The sequence below is a fragment of the Nicotiana tabacum genome, chromosome 5 (genome assembly GCF_000715075.1).
Source record: "Nicotiana tabacum cultivar K326 chromosome 5, ASM71507v2, whole genome shotgun sequence".
Lineage (NCBI taxonomy): Eukaryota > Viridiplantae > Streptophyta > Magnoliopsida > Solanales > Solanaceae > Nicotiana > Nicotiana tabacum.
The window spans coordinates 55,361,929-55,385,355 of record NC_134084.1 but is presented as its reverse complement, the minus strand read 5'-3'; the positions used below and the strand labels follow the sequence as shown (position 1 = coordinate 55,385,355).

At 39.2% G+C, this 23,427-nt stretch overlaps 1 protein-coding gene across 4 annotated transcripts; it reads right to left on the bottom strand.

Annotated features, from left to right (window-relative positions):
• Positions 1 to 2,450: 2,450 nt before the first annotated feature.
• On the bottom strand, positions 2,451 to 23,117 carry LOC107791232 (uncharacterized). Of its 4 annotated transcripts, none has more exons than XM_075253578.1 (5): positions 22,852 to 23,117; positions 21,886 to 22,541; positions 15,090 to 21,779; positions 10,220 to 10,615; positions 2,451 to 9,459 (listed from the first exon to the last, which is right to left on the bottom strand). In XM_075253578.1, the coding sequence occupies exons 4-5, from the start codon at positions 10,571 to 10,573 to the stop codon at positions 9,382 to 9,384; spliced, it is 432 nt and encodes a 143-aa protein (XP_075109679.1). In that variant the 5' UTR covers positions 10,574 to 10,615; positions 15,090 to 21,779; positions 21,886 to 22,541; positions 22,852 to 23,117; the 3' UTR covers positions 2,451 to 9,381. The 4 variants fall into 4 exon arrangements, 2 of the variants coding, with proteins under 2 accessions (XP_075109679.1, XP_075109680.1); XM_075253579.1 differs by having other exon boundaries at positions 2,451 to 2,843; XR_001649205.2 differs by lacking the exon at positions 10,220 to 10,615 and having other exon boundaries at positions 2,451 to 2,843.
• Positions 23,118 to 23,427: the final 310 nt, after the last annotated feature.

The window sequence follows — 23,427 nt, the reverse complement described above, 5'->3', positions numbered from 1 at the left end:
CCAAAACACAACAAATTCATCTCTCATAGCTGAAGTAAAGGAAAGGCAGTACGAGGACCCAGAGTTGGTCGAGTTGAGAGAGCGAGTTCCAAAGAAAAAGCAGTCGTTGTTAGGGCTCAAGAAAGATTGGGTTCTCAGATACATAGGTCGTCTGTGAATCCCGAATGTAGTAGCACTGCGAGACGGGATTATGTCAGAGGCACATTATTCGTGGTACTCCATTCATCCTGGTTCGATGAAAATGTATCATGACATTAAGGATGTGTATTAGTGGAATGATATGAAGAAGAACATTGTTGAGTTTGTCGCCCAGTGTCCTAGTTGTCAGCAGGTGAAGGTAGAGCACCAGAAGCCCGGAGGGCTAAGCAAACTATAAAGGTCCCGACGTGGAAATGGAAGGCGATAAACATGGACTTTGTCACGGGTTTGTCTCGTTCTCATCGTAAGTTCGATTCTATATGGGTGATAATAGATGGGCTCACGAAATCAGCCCATTTCCTACCGGTTAGATCTACATATACAGCCGAAGATTAAGAGAATTTATATATTAAGGAGATAGTATGGCTACACGGAGTACCAATATCTATTATATCTGACCGTAGGGCCCAGTTTACAGCACATTTTTGGAGGTCATTTCAAATAGGTCTAGGGATTCAAGTGAATCTCAGTACAAATTTTCATCCACAAGCTGATGGACAAGTCAATCGCACAATTCGGACACTCAAGGATATGTTACAAGCATGTGTGTTGGATTTTAAAAGAAATTGGGATAAGCATCTACCTCTTATCGAGTTTGCATATAATAACAGTTACCACTCTAGTATCCAGATGGATCTGTATGAGGCTTTATATGGGCGTAAGTGTAGATCTCCTATAGGGTGGTTTGATGTTGGAGAATCTAGGTTACATGGGCCAGACTTGGTTCAGCAGGCCATAGAGAAAGTAAAGCTTATCCAGAAGTGACTTTTGACAGCTCGAAGTCGTCAGAAGTCATATTCTGACGTGCGGCAATGAGACTTAGAGTTCAGAGTTGATGACTGAGTATTCTTAAAGGTGTTGCCTATGAAGGGCATGATGAGGTTTGTCAAGAAAGGCAAGCTTAGCCCACGGTATATTGGGCCTTATAGGATTATTCGAAGAGTGGGCCGAAGATATTGTGAGATTGATTTTCCCTCGGAATTGGAGTCTATCCATCCGGTTTTTCACATATCTATGCTACGAAAGTGTATTGGGAATCCTACCCGAGTGGTGCCCACTGATGATGTACAGATCATGGAGGACTTATCGTACGAGAAAGTTCCAGTTTCCATCCTAGACCAGAAAATCCGCAAGCAACGAAATAAGGAGGTAGCCTCCGTGAAAGTTTTATGGAGAAGCATGAACCTAGAAGAGATGACGCGGGAAACAGAGAAAGAAATGAAGTTTAATACCCCCACCTATGTCTCGAGATTGGATACTTCAGCACAACTCTATTCAGGCCAATAGGTTATAAAGTAATCTCTAATTTTTGTCATTCAGTATTTATGATTGATGGTCGTGTGAGGCCAAGTGTTACTATTTATAGACAATGGCCATTTGTGGCATGTATGGTATGTTTTCTGGCTGTGTGCAGGTTGGTTTTAGTCTAGTGTACGGAGGAGACACTGGAAAATATTTTCTAAGACTCTAAGAGTAAATATTCGAGGATGAATGTTCCTAAGGGGGGTTACACCCCACATTTTCATACGTAAAACTGCGTCGTAAGAAAACTAATGTAAGACAAAAAATGAGATCATCTTTGAAAGTATATAAATTAAGTTAATCATGTTACCTCGGAGGTTACAAATATTGAAGATCATGAACAACAAGTACAAAGAGGATTGAAAAGTTCAAAAGCTAAAGGAATTGAAGAAAATAATGTTTCATCAAAAGTTGAAAGGTTAGGAATTTTATAACCCGTACCTTTGGGGACAGAATAGGGTTCTTAACATGATAATAGGTTTATGTTATAATTTATTTTAGTCTTATGATCGTCATGTGTTATTTTTTTATGTCAAGCGAGTTGTGGAATAAAAGTCGATGAAAGTCATCACAAGTTACATTCATAAGTTTTACAGAAATTTGGGTCAAATGTCACTGCGATTTTCTCCAAATATACTTAGAGTTATCGATGATCCACCCAGCAAATTGAAGATCTATAAGTCTATTTTCTAACAAATTAAACCGTTTGTCGATATAACATCGTAGTAGATAGATATATGCCCTTTTTAACTGCGTAGACTGCTATGATGTTTTATACTTTAATACCACACAAGAGGGGCGTGATTTGTGTGGCATCCAATTTTCGCTTAACTTGATTATAGAAGAACCTGGTTCTTCTATGTGTTCCAACTCCTACTATTTGCAGAATAATAAGTAAAGAAAATAAAGAACACAGAGATTTTTACGTGGAAAACACCTGGCTCAAAAGGTAGAAAAACCACGACCTACTACTCAGTAGGATTTTCCCAAACTTCCACTAAAATCACTGAGCCAAAACAGCATTTACAAAACTCTTTGTAAACCTAAGAATTAACTCTAATCCCATTGTGAAACACAGCCTCAACTGCTGCGACAACTTCAAGTTGACTCTAATTTGAATACTCTAAGTACATAGTACAATTGCTTCTATAAAAGCTGAAAGGTACAATGTAAAATCACCTACTACAATTGAACTAGAATAAAAGATAGACACTTGAAACTGGTTCTTCTATCTAGTTCAAGTAGCTTCAGCATTGCACGCTTGAATCATACATAAATTGCTTGCAAAATTGTCTTGCTATTTTGCTCTCAATTCACGTTTAACTTCTGCTTAAGGGCATTACCTGTAAAAGATAACAACACTGATATTTAATGGGTTAGTAATTAGAGATTAACTGGGATACAGATGCTACCCTTCTATGGTAGAAGAGTTCTAGTTGATCTCATACTCTAACACTATCCTCTTCATAAACTGTATTCTCTTCATGTAAGGAGTCTTTTTCTGTTATCCAATATGCAACCTTTTCGATCAGATCAGGAGATATTACTTCTAATAAGTTAGATTTATCTCATTCACGTGCATCTCACGTGTTTAGGTTCATCACGACTGTGCTTCACCCGATGAACCTGGTCCATGTCTGAGTTCCTTTTGTCAGTCTTCAAAATTTCACATTAACTTGGGCCAACAAATTCCCTCTTTTTGATGATGACAAACTCTGAGCTTTTTACTCACTTAGACCCTATAAGAACTCAGCTTAACCATCAATACAAAGTTTAGAAAATTCACTTATCATCAAGGACCAAATTAATTAGGTTATAAATATAACTTATTCAGAATATGTAAAGCACAATGTCTCTTTCCCCTTTTGGCATCATTGAAAAGTTGCATAAATAAAGTGTGAGTCCCAAATTTTAATAAGTACTCATGGCCACTGGGGCAACTGCAAGTGCAATCATGGATTAATCATCAGTAATCAAGAAAACATATTTAAACTATCAAGGAAATAGTAACATTCAACAAGAGTAAAAAATAGTAGATATCATTGATAGAAGATATGTTGCTATCACAATTCACAACCAGAAAGCAAAAATATTCAAACTATGAGCAAAAAGAAAGAAAATTCCCTAATCCGGGTCACTGAAGGTACTAGACAGGTTCAGGATATAAAGGCTAGAATTCCTAAGGCTTGGGGGAGCTAGAGGGTTAGTTTTGGGCTTGGAGAAGATTCAGCATATTGTGAAGAATCCCATCATTCTTCTCCTTTTTCTTGGTAAGCTCAGTGCTGAGAGCATCCCTCTCAGATTCAACCTCTGCCAAACGAGCCTTTAGCCTAGCTATCATAGCATTCTTGGCCTCACTTTCCTGAACAAGAGCCCTGACTTTACTGTTGATAGGTGTCTTCTTGGACATTTGGAATGGCATTGACCAAATAGTCACAAGCAAGCAGAGTATTAATGCCAAAGTAATCCTTGCTTGTGGCCATTTCCCATTTCTTTAGAGGCACATTGCACCTATCCATAACCATAATCAGAATAAAGCCATAGGGGGTGGCATGAGCCTTGGAGCCATTGATAACCCTGTCCAGTAGCTTGATGATAAATGCAGGCTAGTTAATTTGCCTTCCACTTTCAAGGCACTCCATCAGAACTAAGTCCATATAATTTGCAATATGCCTTCTTTCCTGCCTAGGCAGTAGGCACTTGTTGACAAACTCAAAAATGACTTTATGATGTGGCTTAATTTCACTCTTGTGCACAAACTTGGCCTCATTCACTTCTGCAACATGACAAAATCTCCTAGTGATTGTAAGGGCATATGGAAGGGAATCCAGACTTGGTCATCTCTGTCTGGTGTAATCATCATATCCCTCAGCAGGGATGTCTAGAATCTCTCCCAGCTTCTCCACATCAAATGTCACTTAAACTCATTTGATTTGCTTGTAACTTTGCCATCTTTTACCTCAGCATTCGCCATGAATTCAATGATTTCATTTCTGACCAATCTCCCATCCATCTGAAGGACCATGTCCTTCCGGCCCTGAGCAGCTAGGGTGTCAACCAAACAAACCATTCCTAGTTCCATCAAATCTTTCAGCAATCTTCCCTTCAAAATTTCCTTTTGCCAAACTTGGCCAGCTTGTCTTGTTCACTTTCTTCTTCACCACTTCATTCCTCATCTTCAGAAATTCTAACTTGTTTGCTTTTCGCTACAGACCTTGTCCTCTTGGCCAGTGAGGGTTCAGCAGCCTTAGTCACAGAGGAAGACTTCTTGGAAGAAGTCTTGGTCTTTTTGGGCTTGAAGGTCTAAACCTTCATTGTTGTATGGTTCTCCTGATGGACCTGTTCCATCTGCTCAACCTCAACCGCTTCAGAGGACTCTACAACCTTACCTTTTCCTTTATCCATCCTCTTCTTCTTACTTTCAGCCAAAGCCTTCTGTAGGTCACTCTCACTCTGTTTCATCCTACTTCTTGAGGCTCTTCCCTTTGGCAGAGGAGTTTCAGTAGTTGTTGGAGAGGAAGCCTTTCATTTCTTGGAAGACTTAGCAGCACTGAGAGCTTTTGGTTTTGGAGTTTTCCTTTTCTTTGGATCATAACTAGAACCTACCTTTTTCAGAAGGTCTGCTAGGGTCTCTTCAGTTGATGAACTAGGTTCATCTCTCTATGAGCTTAGATTAACTAGCCCCTCAACAGCTTCCCCTGAACCGCTTTACCCTGACTTCTTGCCACTTTCTTCAATAGTTTCTTGTGCAACCCGACAAATAGCAGGTATAGGAAATTCAGTAGTGGGTGAGTAATCAGCCATTCTTTTTCCTTTTCCCCTCACATCACCATGTTCACCCTCTCTCTCCTTTTCTTTTCCAAATTTATTTTTACCTCCACTCCTTCCTAACTCAGATAATTCCACATCACTAATAGGCCCAACCAAAACAAACCTATTTTCTAAATTTTCAGCCAAAGAGGAACTTACCTTAGAAGGGGATTTTTGAGCATTCTCAGAGTCAGAAGACCCAGGTCCTTCCCCCTCACTAGCATATTTGAACGAATCAGAATCAGAGTCAGAATCAAAATCTTGGGCCTGACTTTCCTTTAATTTCTCATTCAATTTCTTTGAACGAGCACCAGATGCCACCATTTTGCGAGCAAGCATTTTTACTCTCCTTCACCTGGGTTGGGGAGTCGTGCTAGGTGGAGGAGGGGTAGATGAATCTGAGGGAGTAGGCTGTGGAGGGGTTTCAGGGTTGTCTTGTGGGTTCGTCATTATAGCTGATTTCTTGAGAGAATTGGTGAGTTAAACCTTTGGAGAAGAAAGCAATTGAGAGTGAAGAAGGTTTTTTTACGGTTTTGAATTATGAGGGTGGCAAGAAGTAATAATGAGTATTTAAAGGGAAAGACTCATTTAATGGATAACGGTAGCTTTAGCAGTCAACTAGAGGTCTAATCAACCTGAAATTGCAGGTTTAGATTTTAGGCAATTTTTGTGGTTAGAATTCTTATAAGGACGGAATTGGTTAAAAAAACAAACGGATAGGATTTTCTAAGGAGTTGAACAATTGCAGGACTCTACTCATGATTTAAATATTTATATTTCTAATTGTGCAGAGTATAGAAAATATACCTTGGCATTCAGATGAACCAATACTGATGAACCAGGTTCTTCATTTAAAATTCTCTTGATTATGCCTCAATTTACCACAGTGGAGAAAATTTTGTTAGAGATCAGTGAGTCATATTAACACATGTTTCATTGTGCATTCTGAGCTGGTCCCATTAGGTGATCTTAATCATCCCTAATTCTAACATGTTACTTTAAAAGCTTTCTCTACTCTGTGCTTTAGTAAAGATGTCAGCAATTTGTTTATCAGTAGCACAGAATTCTATGGTAATCAATCATTTCTCATAGTTGTCCCTTAAGAAGTGATGTCTAACATCTATGTGCTTAGTCCTCTTATGATGAACTAGGTTCTTTGTCATACTTATAGCACTAGTGTTATCACAAAAGATAGGAATGCAACCAACTTCAATGCCAAAATCTATCAGCTACTGTTTGATCCACAACAATTGAGCACAACAAGAGGCAACAGTAACATATTCAGACTCAGCAGTGGATAAGGCCACTGAATTCTCTGCTTTTTAGTGACCCATGATACAAGACATGAACCAAGAAAATGAGCCATACCCGAGGTGTTTTTCCTATCCACAAGGAAATATGCATAGTCAGCATCAGCATACCCCACTAGATTAAAATTACTACCTTTAGGGTACCAAAGACAAAGATCTATAGCGCCTTTCAAATATCCCAGTATCCTCTTGACAGCAGTCAAGTGAAATTCCTTAGGATTTTCCTAAAAACGAGTACAAAGCCCTAAACTGAAAACTATGTCAGGTCTACTAGCAGTAAGATACAAAGTGAACCAATCATACCCCTATACAACTTCTGATCAACAGATGAACTAGGTTCATATATGTCTAATTTAGTAGCTATTGCAATGGGTGTGCCTATTTCCTTTGATTCATCCATTTTAAACTTCTTAATCAACTCTTTTGTATATTTCTATTGATGGATCATGGTTCCATTTGGGTTTTTTTTATCTGTAAGCCTAAGAAAAATTTAAGATCACCCATCATACTTATTTCAAACTCACTCCCTATTAATTTGGCAAAATCCTTACTCAATTTGTCAGTGGTTGCCCCAAAAATTATGTCATCAACATATATTTGTACTACAAGAAGATCCTTACCTTTTTCCCTCAGGAATAGAGTACTGTCAATTTTACCTCTCTTGTAGCCATGTTCAAGTAGGAAGTTGGATAGTCATTCATACCATGCTCTAGGAGCCTTCTTGAGTCCATAGAGAGCCTTGTCTAATTTGTACACATGTTTCGGACACTCCTTGCTCTCAAACCCTGGAGGTTGTTTGACAAACACTTCTTCTTTTAGGTAGCCATTCAGGAAGGTACTTTTGACATTCATCTGATAAAGAGTGAATTCTATGTGTGTTGCAAAGGCTATGAGGAGTCTTATTGCCTCCAGTCTTGCAATTGGAGCAACGGTCTCATCATAATTTATGCCCTCCTCTTGGCTATAACCTTGGACCACCAGTCTTACCTTGTTCCTTGTAACTGTTCCATCTCCATCAAGCTTGTTTCTGAAGACCCATTTAGTGCCAATTACTGATCTATCCTTGGGTCTTGGAACTAGATGCCAAACTTGACTTCTCTCAAACTGATTGAGTTCATCTTGCATAGCATTTACCGAATCTGCATCATGCAATGCCTCAGCAACAGTTTTAGGTTCATTAAGAGATAAGAAAGCATCAAAACCACACATATTCTTTAATTGTGATCTAGTTTTGACTCCAGATATTGGATCAGTAATTATATTCTCAATGGGATGAGAACTTTGATACTTGTAAGGTTTCACAACAAACTAGTTTCTGCTTGATGTTTCTTCCATGTTCTGTTGCTGAGGAACTGGGTCATGGATAGGTTCCATTAGGGGATTGGTTTCAGTTCTTCTTTGTTCAGTTCCCCCGGTCAGGTTGCCATGGATGGAAGAACCTGTTCCATCACATGTTCCTTCTTTTAGTGTATCTTTAGCTTGAGCTGCGACTTCACTCAATTTTTTTACCAGCCCAATAGCTTCATCTTCATGTTCCTGTCTCTCAGAAAGAATGTTAGTTTCATCAAAAACTACATGTAATCTTTCTTCTACATATAAAGTTCTTTTGTTGTACACTTTATAAGCTTTGATATGTGAAAAATATCCCAAGAATACTCCCTCGTCACTTCTGGGATCAAACTTACTAGAGAGTCCTTTCCATTATTATGCACAAAGCACTTGCATCCAAATGCCCTAAGATGGGATATATTTGGTTTCCTCCCTTTAAGTAACTCATAAGGAGTCTTCTCTACAAGAGGTCTAGTAATGCATCTATTAATGATGTAAGATGCAGTATTTACAGCCTCTGCCCAGAAGCTATGGGGCAGTTTACTAGAAAGAAGCATAGTCCTAACCATATCTTCAAGAATCCTATTCTTTCTTTCAACTACTCCATTTTGTTGAGGAGTCCTAGGGGCAGAGAAATTATGATCTATACCATGTTCATTATAAAATTCAGCAAACTTAGCATTTTCAAATTCAGTTCCATGATCAGACCTGATTGATGCAAGTTGATTACCTAGTTGTTTCTGAGTTTTTCTAACAAAGGCAGTAAACATGTCAAATGTTTCATCCTTAGATGTTAAAAACAATACCCAAGTAAACCTAGAATAATCATCAACAAGTACCATCACATATTTCTTACCACCTCTGCTCAATGTTCTTATTGGACCACAGAGATCCATATGAACCAATTCCATCATCCTGGTTATGCTTACCATTTCTTGCTTTTAAAAGATGATCTTACTTGCTTCCCCCTTGCACAGGCCTCACAAACGTTGTCTTCTTTGAACTTGATGTTAGGTAACCCTATCACCAGGTCCTTGGAGACTAATTTGTTGAGTTGATTCAGACTTGCATGACCAAGTCTTCTGTGCCATAGGAGGGGATCATTGTCTAACACACTCAAGCAAGTGAGTTCATTTTCTGAATGAGTGGACAAATCTACAATGTAAATATTGTTAACTTTTTTTCTCTACAAAACAATCTTGTCAATGGTAAGATTAATCACAAAGCATTTGGTAGAGGTAAATGCTACAAAGTTACCTCTGTCACATAGTTGTGATACACTTATTAGGCTATATTTCAAGTCATCTATCAAGTAGACATTCTCAATAGAATGTGAGTATGTCTTACCTACCTTTCAGACCCCAATGATCTCACCTTTCTTCCCATATTCAAAGGAGACATTACCTCCTTTTAGATCCTCAAGTGAAAGGAACTAGTTCTTGCTTCCAGTCATATGCTTTGAGCAGCCACTATCCATGTACCATGTTTGGCTACTTCCCTTCACTTGGACCTGCAAAACAAAATCAGGGGCTAATCATAGGAACCTAAACTAGTTTGGGTCCCTTTCTATAGGCAAAGGGGTGAATTAAATTCCTTTTGGCCCATCCAGGCAGCCTATTTTTCTCTTGAACAAAGGTTTTATTCTTTTGACTTGCCTTTTCTTGTGCATTACATTCACTTTTGTAATGACCAGTCTTGCCACAGTGTGTGCAGATTTTGTTTTCAGAAAGTGTGATGTATTTTCTTTTGGGATCCCACTTAGGTGCTGGGGCCCCATAGCCAAGTCATCTCTTGTTGCTACTGTGGTGCTCTTGTAGCCAGGATAGTGCATCAGAGGACTTATTCCATTTGCAAGTTCTATCCAGTTCATGCTTCACCTTGCCTAGATCTTCTTTTAGGACTCTTATTTGCTCATCTTTCTTCTACAACTCATCATTCATATTTCCTAGATTTTCTTCTAAGGTGAGATATATGTGATCAGCTTTCTTCTTACCTATTCCTAATTTCAATTTGAAATTTTCAGACCTAAGTTCTAAGACACTGGTGTCAAGTTCAAGAACTTGGTTCTTCAACTCAGCATTTTTACTATCACTCTCACTAGCCCTAGATTCTAGATTTTTGCACTTGGCTTTTAAGATCACACACTCCCTAGACAGTTGTTCCTTCTCATTGTTTATTACCTCAGACTCATCGATGAAGTCTAGCAATAATTCAGATAACCTTTCTTTAGACAAAAATTTAATCTTGTTTTTTAGATGAATAATACTTACCTCTTGTTCATCATCTGATTCTCTAATGGCCATAAGTGCTTGTTGATCTCCAGCTTCATCTTCTGAATCCTCATCTGATGTTTCTCCCCAAGCAGCAACCATAGCCTTTGTTGATCCTTTGTTCCTTTTGGGTTGAACCTGTTCCTTCTTCATGTTCCTTTGTTCAGTCCTTTTCTTCTTCCATTCTATTTCCCACTGAGGACAATTCTTGATCATCTGGTCAATCTTGCCACATTTGTAGCATCCCTCGTTGGTCTGCTTCTCAGGAGGCCTTGGTTTGTTAAAGGTTGTACCTCTTGAAGAACCCTTTCCTCTCATCAGGTACTTCTTGAAATCCTTTATGAACATGGTCATTTCATCATCCTCTAGATCTGCACCTTCAGCTATTCTGAGCCCCTGTAAAAATCCTCCCAAAAATTGAACATAGCCCCTACTTGATTTTCTCCTCTTTTTTTTCAAGTTCTAGTTAGATGAAAACCTAGGGTTTGAAGAACCAAGATAGGAGCTAAGATATTCAACAAATAATGTAAGTTTACTTCTCTCTTTCATCTATTTTTTCTGCTGGATATGTATGGAAAGTCGTTCTTTATAGAATATAAGGGTCCACCAAACACTATAGAGAACTAGGTTCTATATCAGGTCCAACAGTACACGCACACACACAACAGTAATTAAATGGCAAGAGGAATTTTACGTGAAAAATTTCCAGCTCAATAAGAACCACGACCTACCCTTGTAGGATTTCAACTTCACTAATGAGTAACTTTTAGATTACAATCTATGCAATCTAGAAATTAACCTCTTAATCCCTCACTAAATTGTAATACTCTTATTACAAGCCACTTTGTTATAACTCTATTACAAAGACTTTACAACATGACTAACTCTAGCTAAGACTCAAACATACTGGTTTGATGTTTACAAATGGGTTCCAATAGAATGCTTATAAACAAGCTAGATAGTAATTACAATTAAAGAACTATTACAAAGTTACAACTCAACTAACGACATATAATAACTCTATATGGGAACTGGTCCGTAGTTGCTTTGTTCTTTGTTCTTGAAGCACTTGAAACTTGCTGGCTCAATGGTCACGTGAGTGAGTTTGTCAAATGTTCAAGTATTTTGTTTTACCTCCCTTGAATGCATATATACATGTGTGATATCACTTATAATGATGTAAGAAAGGTAGGTAAAAAGTCTTCCCTAGAAAGTTGACTGCAACACTGTTTCTGCACTGTAACGTGTGTAGGCAGCAACTTTCCAACAGGAAAGTTGACTTTGTATAGTCTCCTCAGGTACTGGTAGGGACCTGTTCCCTCAGTTATTCCTTCCACTCTGAAGATTTGAATCATAACGCAAGCTGGATCCCAAATTGGAACCTTATGATCTTAAGGTCTTGTAAATGTGTAACAGGTTCCTTATCTGGTTCTGGATAGTAAGTTTGTTAGATCATCAATACATAAGGTAAAGTACTTATGACCAAAGTACTTGTAACCTATGAGTTCTATAATTGTAAGAACTCATGGGATGATGATCGTAAGCCGTGAGTTCGAGTTATTCAACTTGTACTGGACTATTATGTGGGAAATTTTGTGTTGTTGTTGGATTGCATGTTTTTCTACTATTTTAGGGAGTTTTGAAGGAGGAAGGGTGTGGAGAAATACCACATAAATTCAAGGTGGGGGCTGGTAATCCGTCATAATATTTTTGGGATATTTGATACTACTACGGTGGTCGTTTTGTATATGAAGAGATTAGGGTGTTTTTGGCTGTTTTGTAGTATTTTGTGGTATATATAAGGTGAGAAAATAATGCGATAGTTGTACATTTTGTAACTTAATGATAGTATTATTATCGTTATTGTAGATTAAGATGCGAAGAAACGAGGTCAACGTGGTTATTAGAGTAAGATACATTAAGGCTAAACCTTTCCTTCATTTTGGCAAGATCCTGTAACTACATGTGTTTGATAACGAGAAATAAAGAGAAGTTCATATTCCTGAACTTGTGTACATTATCCTAGTCTCATAAGTTAAAGTTGTCACACCTCCTTTTTCCACCCTGAAAGGGGTATAAGAGAGTTTTTTCAATTAAAGTGACAATAACCGAAACGGGATTATTTATTTAAGTTCAAAGTCACCACTTGGGATAATTTATGGTGTCCCAAGTCACCAGTTTAAAATCCCGAATCGAGGAAGTTTGACTATGTTTTACAGTTCGCGAAACACAGAAATTCGGGTAAGGAATTCTATTAACCCAGGAGAAGGTGTTAGGCATTCCCGGGTTCTGTGGTTTTAGCACGGTTGCTCAACTATTATTATTTGGCCTAAATATCTAATTAATTACATTTTTATACCTATTGTGCATTTTTACCTTTTCAATTGCTTTTAATTATTTATGGAATTATTCTGGAACAAGTTGCGATTATTGTACATTTGTTTGTTTGGTACACATTGCGAATCGTATCACGGGACCGTACCCATGATCTACAACATGTTTAATTTAATAATATTATTAGAAGTTTTGGTCGGGTCACATAAAATGTGCACCCGAATTTGAAAATTATGTATTACAACTACGTCACGGGAACCGTACCCGTAGCTATGATGATTTATATTGTGCGCCTAAAGCAAACTATATATGTTTATGAATATTAACGGCCTAAAACATGCTACTAACAAATATAGGAAAGTAACAAAGCGATAGACAATTAAAATCTCAATTTCACAAACTTTCACACCCGAGCTCCTTTAATCTAATTTGATGTAGTTCAGTTGATGAATAGCAACCCAATTTCTATACTGTGATAAAATCATGTTCAGCTATAACCAATTCGAGTGGCATGCGAGTAGATAACTACACGAACAAACTCAAAACCGGAGATAATAACCAAACAAATCACAGAATCAAATCGCCAAACAAGCAATTAACATTCAGCTATAATAAAATGAGTAGAGGATTTAAGAGTTGAACCTCAGTGAGAGCGAGGACCTTTTTTACTTTAATTAGATATAAGCTGAATGTAATCTTTGAACTCGAACCGGAACTACCACGAGCCGACAAACCCAAGCACACTCCGATTCAAAATTCCAACACAAACTTAACGGCATAGCTCAAACCAGCAAATTTAATTGGTAAAAACTCAAGTAGACATAAATAACCAAATCTGAAGATGAAGTTTCAATCAATTGATATGCGAAAAAAACAAAACACAACTGATGAAGCACAAAAAGCAGCCGCGAAATTCGGTAACAAGCATCAACAGAAATCTGAACTTCGAAGGCACTTGGTAGACAACAATAATTCGAACCAAAGAAAACTTGGAAACAAAAGCTCTGTTAAGAAGTTCTTCAATATAAAAGTGGAAAGGAATCAGTAAATACACAACCCTTGATTCCGAAATCCAATGAGAAAGAACAACAAGGTATAAGAACAAAATTTTTCAATCGGAACTCGACCTAGAACCTCGAATTTTTGCCGTGTTCCTCCTCCTCTCGTTCTCCACTCTTTCTCGTTTCTGTGTGTGTGTGGTTGTGCGACTGTCTATGTGTTTTTTGGTTTTTTGGTGTTCTGTCTGTTTCCTCTATTGTGTGTATGCGTCTGTGACTACGATTGAGCTTCCATTTATGTTGCCGAGTTTGAAGAAGTGAGAACGAGAAGGGTGAAGTTCAGGGGTTAAGGGTGATTGTTTGGCTATGCGGCGTGGTGAGGGCTGACGGCGGTGAGGTGAAGAGAGGAGGAGAGTGGCGTTGGATTAGGGTCTAAGGTTCTCTCATGGCTGCTTCTTTTTTTTTGTGAAGAAGATGATATCCCAGGTCTCTTCTTTTGATCAGAAACTGTTGTTGGGTTCAAGACTAGGGTCTTTTTTGGTCGTTCATGGAGCTTGGGATTTTTTGGGGTTGAAGATGGATGCTCCTCCATTTGTATCTAATGGCTCTAGGACTATTTATATCAAATTCAGAGTCGCAACTTGGAATAATTTATGGTATCCCAAGTCACCGGTTTAAAATCCCGAATCGAGAAAAGTTGACTCTTATTTATGATTTGCGAACACAAAAATCCGGGTAAGGAATTCTGTTAACCCAGGAGAAGGTGTTAGGCATTCCTGGGTTCCGTGTTTTTAACACGGTCACTCAACTATTAAAATTGGCCTAATTATTTGATTAATTACATATTTTAAACCTACGTGCATTTTTAACTTTCTAACCACTTTTAGTGTTTATGGAATTATTCACGATCGTCATACACTTGCGAACCGTGTCACATGAAATGCACCCGCGATTCACAAGATGTTTCATTCTATTATTATTATTTAAAATTATGGTAGGGTCACATGAAATGCACCCTCGAATTGAGATTTACGCATCGTGACCATGCCACGGGAACCGTACTCATAGCCACGATAATTCATTTACACGCCAAAAAGTTGGCCTACCCATATGGTGACGGCCTAAGCATACACCTAACGATGGACAAATGATAAAGTAATAAATATTCTAATTCCAATTTACCTCATTTCGTATGTCCCACGGCCCTTTGTATCTATAATTCCATAATTACCTAAGCATCTAGGTAGACAAAAATCGGCACAAATAATCATTCAAGTAAATCAAATGAGAGCATTTCATGAGGAAACCATTCAAGCTAAGAACCAGTCACGAGAATTTAAGGCACAAAGTACGTAATTCCAAATATTGACTTATCATTTTCAAAAATAGACTAATCTTGTAGACCGAGCAAGAACAAATTAATACACAACACATATAATAGTAATTAACACTGTCACATTTAACCCAAACGCAATCACGATTTAATAGAAAATCATTAATAAAATAAAGATCTAGAGTTTAAGAGAAGAGAAGTGGACCTTTAATTAGCTTTCCCAATAAAATGTTCCTTCGGCAAAACTTTACAGCATTGGCTATTTGACATGAGAAAAGACAGAAATCGACGCCGGAAAAACTCGTACACAAATCCAACTGAACCGCGAAGTTGTCCGGAAACCTCAGACTACGACCTTCGACGAACTCGGAACTCCACGGAAAACTCGAATTAAAGACAAACAATGAAACCAAATGATTCTCTAACGGTGACTAACTGGAGACCATTTTCAAAATCGAATGGAACCTCCTTGCCTCCGACTAGAAATAATAGAAAAAATCCAGCTATGACATGATGGTAAGCGCAACAGAGTTGCTGATTTTGAGTGTGCGACAAAGATACTCGGTGGTGGAATTTGAGCGACACTCACGGAGGTCAAAATAGTTCCATTGAAGCTATTAATCTAAAAGGGGAACGATGGGTTCCATTCCCCTTTTTTACACTTGAGGATGTAGGATTTATACGAGGGAGTAGCTTAGAGAGAAAGGTCGACCGGTGAGAGAATCATTGTGTGTGTGTGTGTGGCCACTGATTTTGGTAGTGGAGGCCGTTCTCCTCTCTTGGGGGTGGTCTGTCGCCTTTTGCTCATGTGGGTTTGGGTGGAGATGAAGAAAGGGGGGTGACGGGCATGAGTTAGGGTGCTGCTGGAGAAAGTAATGTGGTAGGTGTTGTGTGGAGTAGTGTGAGGTCTATTGTTTTAATGGAGAAGAAGAAGTTCAGGGGGAGGGGGGTCTCTTGTTGAAAAAACGGCTGAAGCTTCAAGACTAGGTCAGGTCTGTTGGGTTTTGTTTGGAGAAGAAGGGTCCGTTGGCCTGGTCGTTTGAAGGTGGCTGACTGAAGATGGGGTCTTCGCCGGTGGCTGGGTTACATGTTTCTCTAGGGTTTGTTTGTGAAGAAGATGATGCTTCTCTTCTCGAAAAACGGTTGTTGTCCCTAGGGTTAAGTCTTAAGGAATAAGAAGAAGGGATCTTTTTTTTAAGTATCTTTCTAGGGTTTTAGGGGTATTGGGCTTAGGACTTATGGACTAGGTCCGAAAATTAGGCCTAAAAATGGGTTGTTTGAGCCCAAATAGTATTCTTTTTCCTTGAACAAGACTAAAAAAATACTACCTCATTTACTAATTAATCCTACTTAAGTAAATAACTATGAAAATTAAACTAACCGTTAAAACAAACCCATTTTTTGGTATTTTCAAATATCGCACTAAAAGACAAAATGGAATTAGATTAAAATCATCACAAAAATTAAAATAATATTCCTAAAAACAAAGTGGAACTATTTTTGTATTTTTTGAATTTTATGTAAGGTAGATAAATTAAAAGTAACTAGATAAAATATTAATTAACTAAATAAAAGAAAAACTATTTTTGTAATTTTTATTTTTGTGACAAATAAAGTAAAAGAGTCAAAACTATTTAGAATAGCGATACTAAACCTAAACTAAATATTTACGCTAAAAATATGTAAAATCTTGGGAAGGGTCAAAAATTACATGTCTACAAAAGTATTGTCCCTTATCGGGACTTTATATTTAGTATAGTATTGTCTTCTTTCAGCGAAGAGAGTAGAGAGTCTATATATATATAGTATTACAGTATTTTCACCACCATCAAGCTATAATCGGTGGGCAGGCCCCTATTGGGCAACCTCTAATTCAGATGGTAAGTTATATACTGAGCCTACTGTGGCCGAGTGCCTATGAGCGAGCCCAGAATGGACGAGATATCGAGCCAAGTATGGCCGAGCGCCTATGAGCGAGCCTGCTACTGCCAAGCAGTTACACGTGCCGAGGCTTATAAGGTCGGGCAGCTATTTTACTTACTATATGGAGAGAGTTGAGTCAGTATTAGCAGGTAAGTATATCTTCGGATCATCTTTGACTCCCAGTTACTTTCAGTTATTATATTATCAGTTCAGCTTCAACTTTTGGTTATTTTATTACCCTACATACTCGGTACATTATTTCGTACTGACGTCCCTTTCTTGGGGATGCTGCATTTTATGCGTGCAGGTTTGGATAGATAGACTGGTAGACTTCCTCCGTAGGTGTTGTCCGTGTTCAGCTTGATCGGGAAGCTCCAGGTCTATCGGAGTTGTCGGGTCTAGGTTTTTGAGTACATATTGTGTATATATATTATAGGTAGGTCGAGGCCCTATTCCAACCACAGTACATTTTTCAGTAGAGGCTTGTAGACATACCCTGTTAGTCAGTGCAGTATGTTGGGCTTGTAGGCCTTATATGTATATTTTTGTTGGTTTGTCAACTGTAGTAGTTATGACAGCCTTGTCAGCCCAGCTTTATATTGATGTTCAAGCACAACAAGTTTTCATTCAGTTTTATATTTTGTTTCACAAATTATCTTGCAATGTAGCCCTATGGTCAAAGTATGACATTATATGTTCAAAGTCCCTCCGTCTCAAGTTGGTACGCTTGGTTAAGTGAGGCACCGGGTTCCAATCTCGCCCCCTCCCCCCTAGGTTCGAGGAATGACAATGAGGTTAGATATTTCAAAGCATAGTCAGGTTCTAGCTTGCATGGCTTTTCGGGCTTCTTTATTCGAGCGCATCAAAGAGCGTCAGTATGACGACCCCCATTTTCTTGTCCTTAAGGACATAGTACGACACGATGATGCCAAGGAGGTTTCTATTGGAGATGATGGGGTGTTGTGGATACAGGCTCGGAATTGTGTGCCCACTGTGTATGGGTTACGTGAGTTGATTCTTGAGGAGGCCCACAGTTCATCGTATTCCGTTCATCCGGGTGTCGCGAAGGATATGCCACATGCTTGTGTGCCCACTCCATTCAGATATTGGAGGATATGCCACATGCTTGTGTTATGGATTTCGGGGGTTCTTGGGGTCAGTTTCTACCGCTTGCTGAGTTTTTCTACAGCAATAGCTACCAATAGAGTATTCATATGTCTCCTTATGAGGCCTTATATGGGAGGCAGTTTCATTCTCCAGTTGATTGGTTCATGTGAGGCTAGGTTGTTGGGTACTGATTTGGTTCAAGATGCCTTGGAGAGGGTCAAGTTGATTGAGTATCGGCTTCTCACAACATAGTCTAGACAGAAGAGCTACACGGATCGGAAGGTTCGCAGCGTTGCATATATGGTGGGTGAGAAGGCATTGCTCATAGTATCACCCATGAAGGGTATGATGCGGTTCGAGAAGAAGGGCAAGTTGAGCCCTCGGTATATTGGTTCTTTTGAGGTGCTTGAGAGGATTGGAGAGGTGTCCTACAAGCTTGCATTGTCACCTAATATGTTGAGTGTTTACCCGGTGTTTCATGTTTCTATGCTCCGAAAGTATTATGGTGATCCGTCTCATGTTTTGGACTTTAACATGGTTCAGTTAGATAGATATTTGACTTATGATGTGGAGCTGGTGGCTATTTTGAATTGGCATGTTTGAAAGTTAAGATCAAAGGATATAGCTTCAGTGAAAGTTTAGTGGACGGGTTGATGACCAATTATGAGTCATTTTTTAGTTCTATTCATTCAGCGCCAAGTCCCCGAGCTAGCTCGAGTCCTGCAAAAATAGCTTCATACTTGGCTTCGTTGTAAGTCAGTGAAGGGCATTTGATCGACTGTTGGACTGTCACACTAATCATGATAAGTAAACTCCGAGCCCAGACCCTTTCATATTAGATGAACCAACTGTATACGGGGTCAGGGTTTTTGAGCTGGTCTCAGAAGCTATTAATGCCTTCTTCTCTGCCTCGGAGAGTATATTAGTGCTAAAACGATGTTCGCTAGGACTTGAGATTTTATAGTTGTTCGGAGCAAATACGTGATAACATATGCGCTTAATTCGATTGCCCATTTGGTCACTCATTTCGAGAGTTTTGGCTTATGGAGAATACTCCACATTGGGAAAGTAGAGACCACCGAAATAGGACGACATTGAAAGAATGGTCTTAAATTTTTGCGCAACCATTACGATTGCTAGTGCAAGTTTTTCTAAATGAGGATACCTTGTTTAGCATCTATTAATGCTCTCCTTATATAATAAATAGGATATTGCGTACCTTCATTTTCTCAGACAAACAAAACACTTGCAGCAGTTTCTGCCATGGTCGGGTAAACCAAGAGTCGCTCTCCCAATTTGGGTTTCAACAAAAGAAGTGGGTTGGATTAGTACCTTTTCAAGTCTCACAGGGCCTATTGGAATTTAGTAGTCCATTCAAAGTTCTTGTTCTTCTTTAGTGCCACAAATATTTTGTGGTACTTCTCAGAGGAGCGGGATATGAATCGCCCGAGTGCCGCTATCTTTTCGATCAGTCGCATCACCTCCCTCTAGGTCATTAGCACTTCAGGTATATTCTTAATTTCTTTGATCTACATAGGGTTAGCTTCTACACCTCTATTCAAAGCTAGAAAGCCAAGGATTTTACCTGAACCGACCCCGAAGGCACACGTTTCTGGGTTGAGTTTTATGTTGTATTTTTTCGAAGGCTTCCTTCAAGTGTGATAGATGATCATCGCTCAAACTTATTTTACTAATATATCATCAATGTATATTTCCATATATCTGTCGATGTAGTCCCGAAATATTCAAGTGACTAATCTCTAGTACGTTGCTCTGGCATTTTTTAATCTGAATGGCATGATGTTGTAGCAATAGGTTCATTTATTGGTAATAAGTGAAGTTTTTTCTTGGTCCTCTGGGTCCATTTTGATCTGGTTATATCCCAAGTATGCATCCAAAAAGCTTAATAATGGTAGGGGAAAGCAATTCTTTGGGCAAGCTTTGTTCAAGTCTTTGTAGTTGATGCATGCTCTCCATTTTCCATTCCTTTTGGGCACCACCACAATGTTTGCTAGCTATTCTGGGTATTTTACCTCGCGGATAAAGTCGTGGTTGAGCAACTCGGTGACTTCTTCATCCATCGCTTGGGCTCGTTCGAGCCCAATGTTTCTTTTTTTTTTGCTTCACGGGTTGGTAGTTTAGATATTCGTTTAATTTATGCACCATGATATCCATCAGATGCCTTTCATATCTACAGGAGACCAAGCGAAACAATCTGAATTATCTTGAATAAATTTAATTAACTTATGATTCTACTTAGGAGTAAATCCCGGCCAAAAAATAAAGAGAATTAATTCTTCTAGTCGCTCCGCCGTCAGTGAGGAAACGTCATCTTCCTCGTGCTCGACGATTCTGTCCAGAGGGGGCCTATTCTAGGGGTATTAGTTGCACTCTCTCCCTCTTATCGCTATAGCTGTTATTTGGCAGTTTCCTTTTTGGAGATGTCATTTGTGGCGCCAGTTGAATTAACTACCCGGGATGCCCTTTGTTCTCCACAAATTTGTTGTATCCCCCATTTGGACGGGAATTTTATCACCTGGTGTAAAGTTGAAGGCACCGGGTCTATCTCATGAATCCATGGCCTCCCTAGGATGACATTATAAGCCATATCTCCTGCCACAACCTAGAATGGGGTATCCTTGGTTCCCCCTTAAGCATTGGTCACCAGTGCCAGTTCCCCACGAGTCATCTCACTATAGTTGTTAAACTCCAAGAGCAATCGTACTTTCGGAATGATCCGACCGGTGATCTCCATTTCTTCAACCATCTGGGACTTGATGATGTTGGCTAAACTTCCTGGGTCAATTAAAACTCCTCTCACGTCAGTATAAAAAATTCATAAAGTAATTACCAGGGCGTCGTTCTGTGGCATTGTCAATTCGTCCACATTTTCGCTGTCGATTGTTATGCTCTCCCAGTTAGTGTTGGCCGAATATGCTTCTTTTTAGGAGCCGTGAAGCTGACTCCGTTTTCTTCTCCTCCAAAGATAACGTGACGATCTGATTAGGAGCCAGAACCTTCCATGGCTACTTCTTGTTCCGATTTTTCATGTATGATAACTTCGCCTTTTTATTGAAGAGTTTCATTAAGTATCCCTCCTTGAGAAAATGATAGACTTTGCATCAATGGAGTCTATAGTCCAAAGTCTTGTGTACGTAATCATTATGGAATTTGCACTAGAATTCCTAGATTCGCTTGCTCGGATCAGACTTAATCTCTTTCGACCATCTTACTTTGTCTCTCATATCCTTGAGTGCTGATTCTAACTCCGTCACGTTCATGTTGGAGCTATAATCTACGAGATTTGGCCTATAATGAAAATCACTAACTCCGGGCGTCTCTGGTTCTTTCCCAGGCCGGTGCATGGGTGGCTCATTTCTTCGGCCAAAATCCTGTTATCACGCGTATTCCTTTGTCGCTGACCAATCTCACGTCGTATGGATATAGGGCACGGTTCGTGTCGTATTCTGGAATCCTGATGCCTAAGTTCATCTTGTTTGTGAATTCCTCCCAGTCGGTGATCACATCTGTGTGTATATCTCACTCTGAATTAGGGAAGTACTGAGATGTCTTCTTCTATCTGAGCTATGTATTGTATTGATGGTATACATCGGTACATGTCTTGGCAAGGAATTCTTATAGGCTTTCCTTTAGTTTTCGAAAGGTCTCTGAACTGTCCAGGTTCAGATTCCTAGTGAATGCCATAGCGCCCAATTGTTTTCAACCTCCGGAAGCGACATATTTTCTCTCTGGAGCCGATCAATGAAGTCCTAGTGTGACTCTGTCCTCCGTTGTATAATCTAGAAGATATCTTTCACTTATTTTTCCACCTTTTGCGCTCCCAAATAGGCTTTGATGAAAGGATCTGCAAGTTCAGGAAGACTATTAGAATATTTGGGTAAATGTTAATACCAGGTTAGAGCTCCTTTTGTAATCATCTCCCCATATCTTTTTATGAGCATCGATCTGACCTCTTCCATCGTAACGTCGTTCCCTTTGATTCCACTTGTATACTCCATGATAATCATGAGATTCCCATGTACTGCCACATTTCGGAATATCGAGCATTTTGAATTTCTTCGGGATCAGCACCGGGGAGTTGCATTGGGCTTCCACGACTGCGGTGAATACTTGTTCACATCGATCCTTTTGACGATCGATGGCACTCTCGGAATTTGTTCAATCTTTTTGTTTTATTCCTTGAGTTGCCTCTGCAAGGTTAGAATAATATCTTGACATTTAGTAGTTAAATCCATACCTGAGCATCCGACTCTATCTTCTCCTAGAAGCTCCCGAGTTGTTGTGTGAGCCGTTTTGGATTTGGGGGTTCCATCAGCACCATCCGTTCTCTGAGGTGGGGTTGGCGTCATTACCGTTGCTCTACTCGTCCATACATTCAAGGCTTCTCCAACTTCGGCTGTTCTGACATGAAATTGTGCACTTTCTTCTCCAACCCTCGAATATTAGGATAGTCGCTACTAGATATAGCTGCCAACTCATTTCGGTCGTGAGGGGGCGTAGATCCGGTAGACTATTCGTCCGGAGTTCGGGTTCCTTCAGATCGTTCGATCGTTCATCCAATTACGGAAATATTGAGTTGCTCATTGGTTCCTCACATGGTGTTCTCCTTCAACAAACACATAAAAAGTAAAGTTAGAAGAGACCGTAGGCATAATAGCGGATGTGAATCAAACTTTTAATTTCCAAGGGCACACAGTGGGTGCTAAACTATTTGTCCCAAAAATTGATTTTGAGATTAAACAATAAAATTTGTATTTTTCAAGGTCCATTAACAATTTGTTTGATTCAAAATGGTTGCAGATAATGAATAAAGACAAACAAGAAATAACAAAACAGGTTAAAAAATGATGCAACAGAGAAATTCTTCTTTATTTCAAATTCCGACCGGTCTCCAATCGCGAGTATGATTGACTTACCAGGCTTAGTCAGGAAAAGGCTTGCACAAGATGATGTTTGAGAGAGAGTTTTCCTTTTGATTTTCGATGCCCTTTCTTTGGAGCCTTGGGGCGGCTTTTATAGCGGTTGGAAGAGAACTACCATTCCTAATTTCGAGCCAACACACCACTAGATTAGGTAGTGGGAAGAGGGATCCTTGATAATGGCTTTCGTTTCGGCATAACGTAGATATCCACGATTTGTGGATAAGGTTGGTTGAGTCGTCGAATTCATTCTTTCACCTTCCAAATACTTGACCCTTCGATGACCACAAGCTCAGAACCTTCCGAACTCGGCAACGGTCCCATCACTTGATTTTTAGATCTTTATTGCCACGCGGGACTTTTTTATCACGCTGCTTGGAGAAGATAATTTTTACCCATACCACAAGCACAGGTGAATACTGGTGGTTGTAATTTGGTTGTCTTATTTGATAACTGATTACCAAATCTCAGTCCCAATTCGCAATATTATCGAATAGGCACGTGATGATCATGAACGTACAAAAGTTGTGTTAGCCACCCTAACTACTGTAGTATGGAAGTTTCAATTAAACT

Bases quoted from the DNA above. Each gene is read 5' to 3' on its own strand.
- LOC107791232 (XM_075253578.1), bottom strand. From the start codon at position 10,573: ATGACCATGTTCATAAAGGATTTCAAGAAGTACCTGATGAGAGGAAAG. The intron at 9,460-10,219 runs GTAAGTATTATT...TTTGTTTTGCAG, and splicing joins AATCAGATGATGAACAAGAG to GTCCAAGTGAAGGGAAGTAG.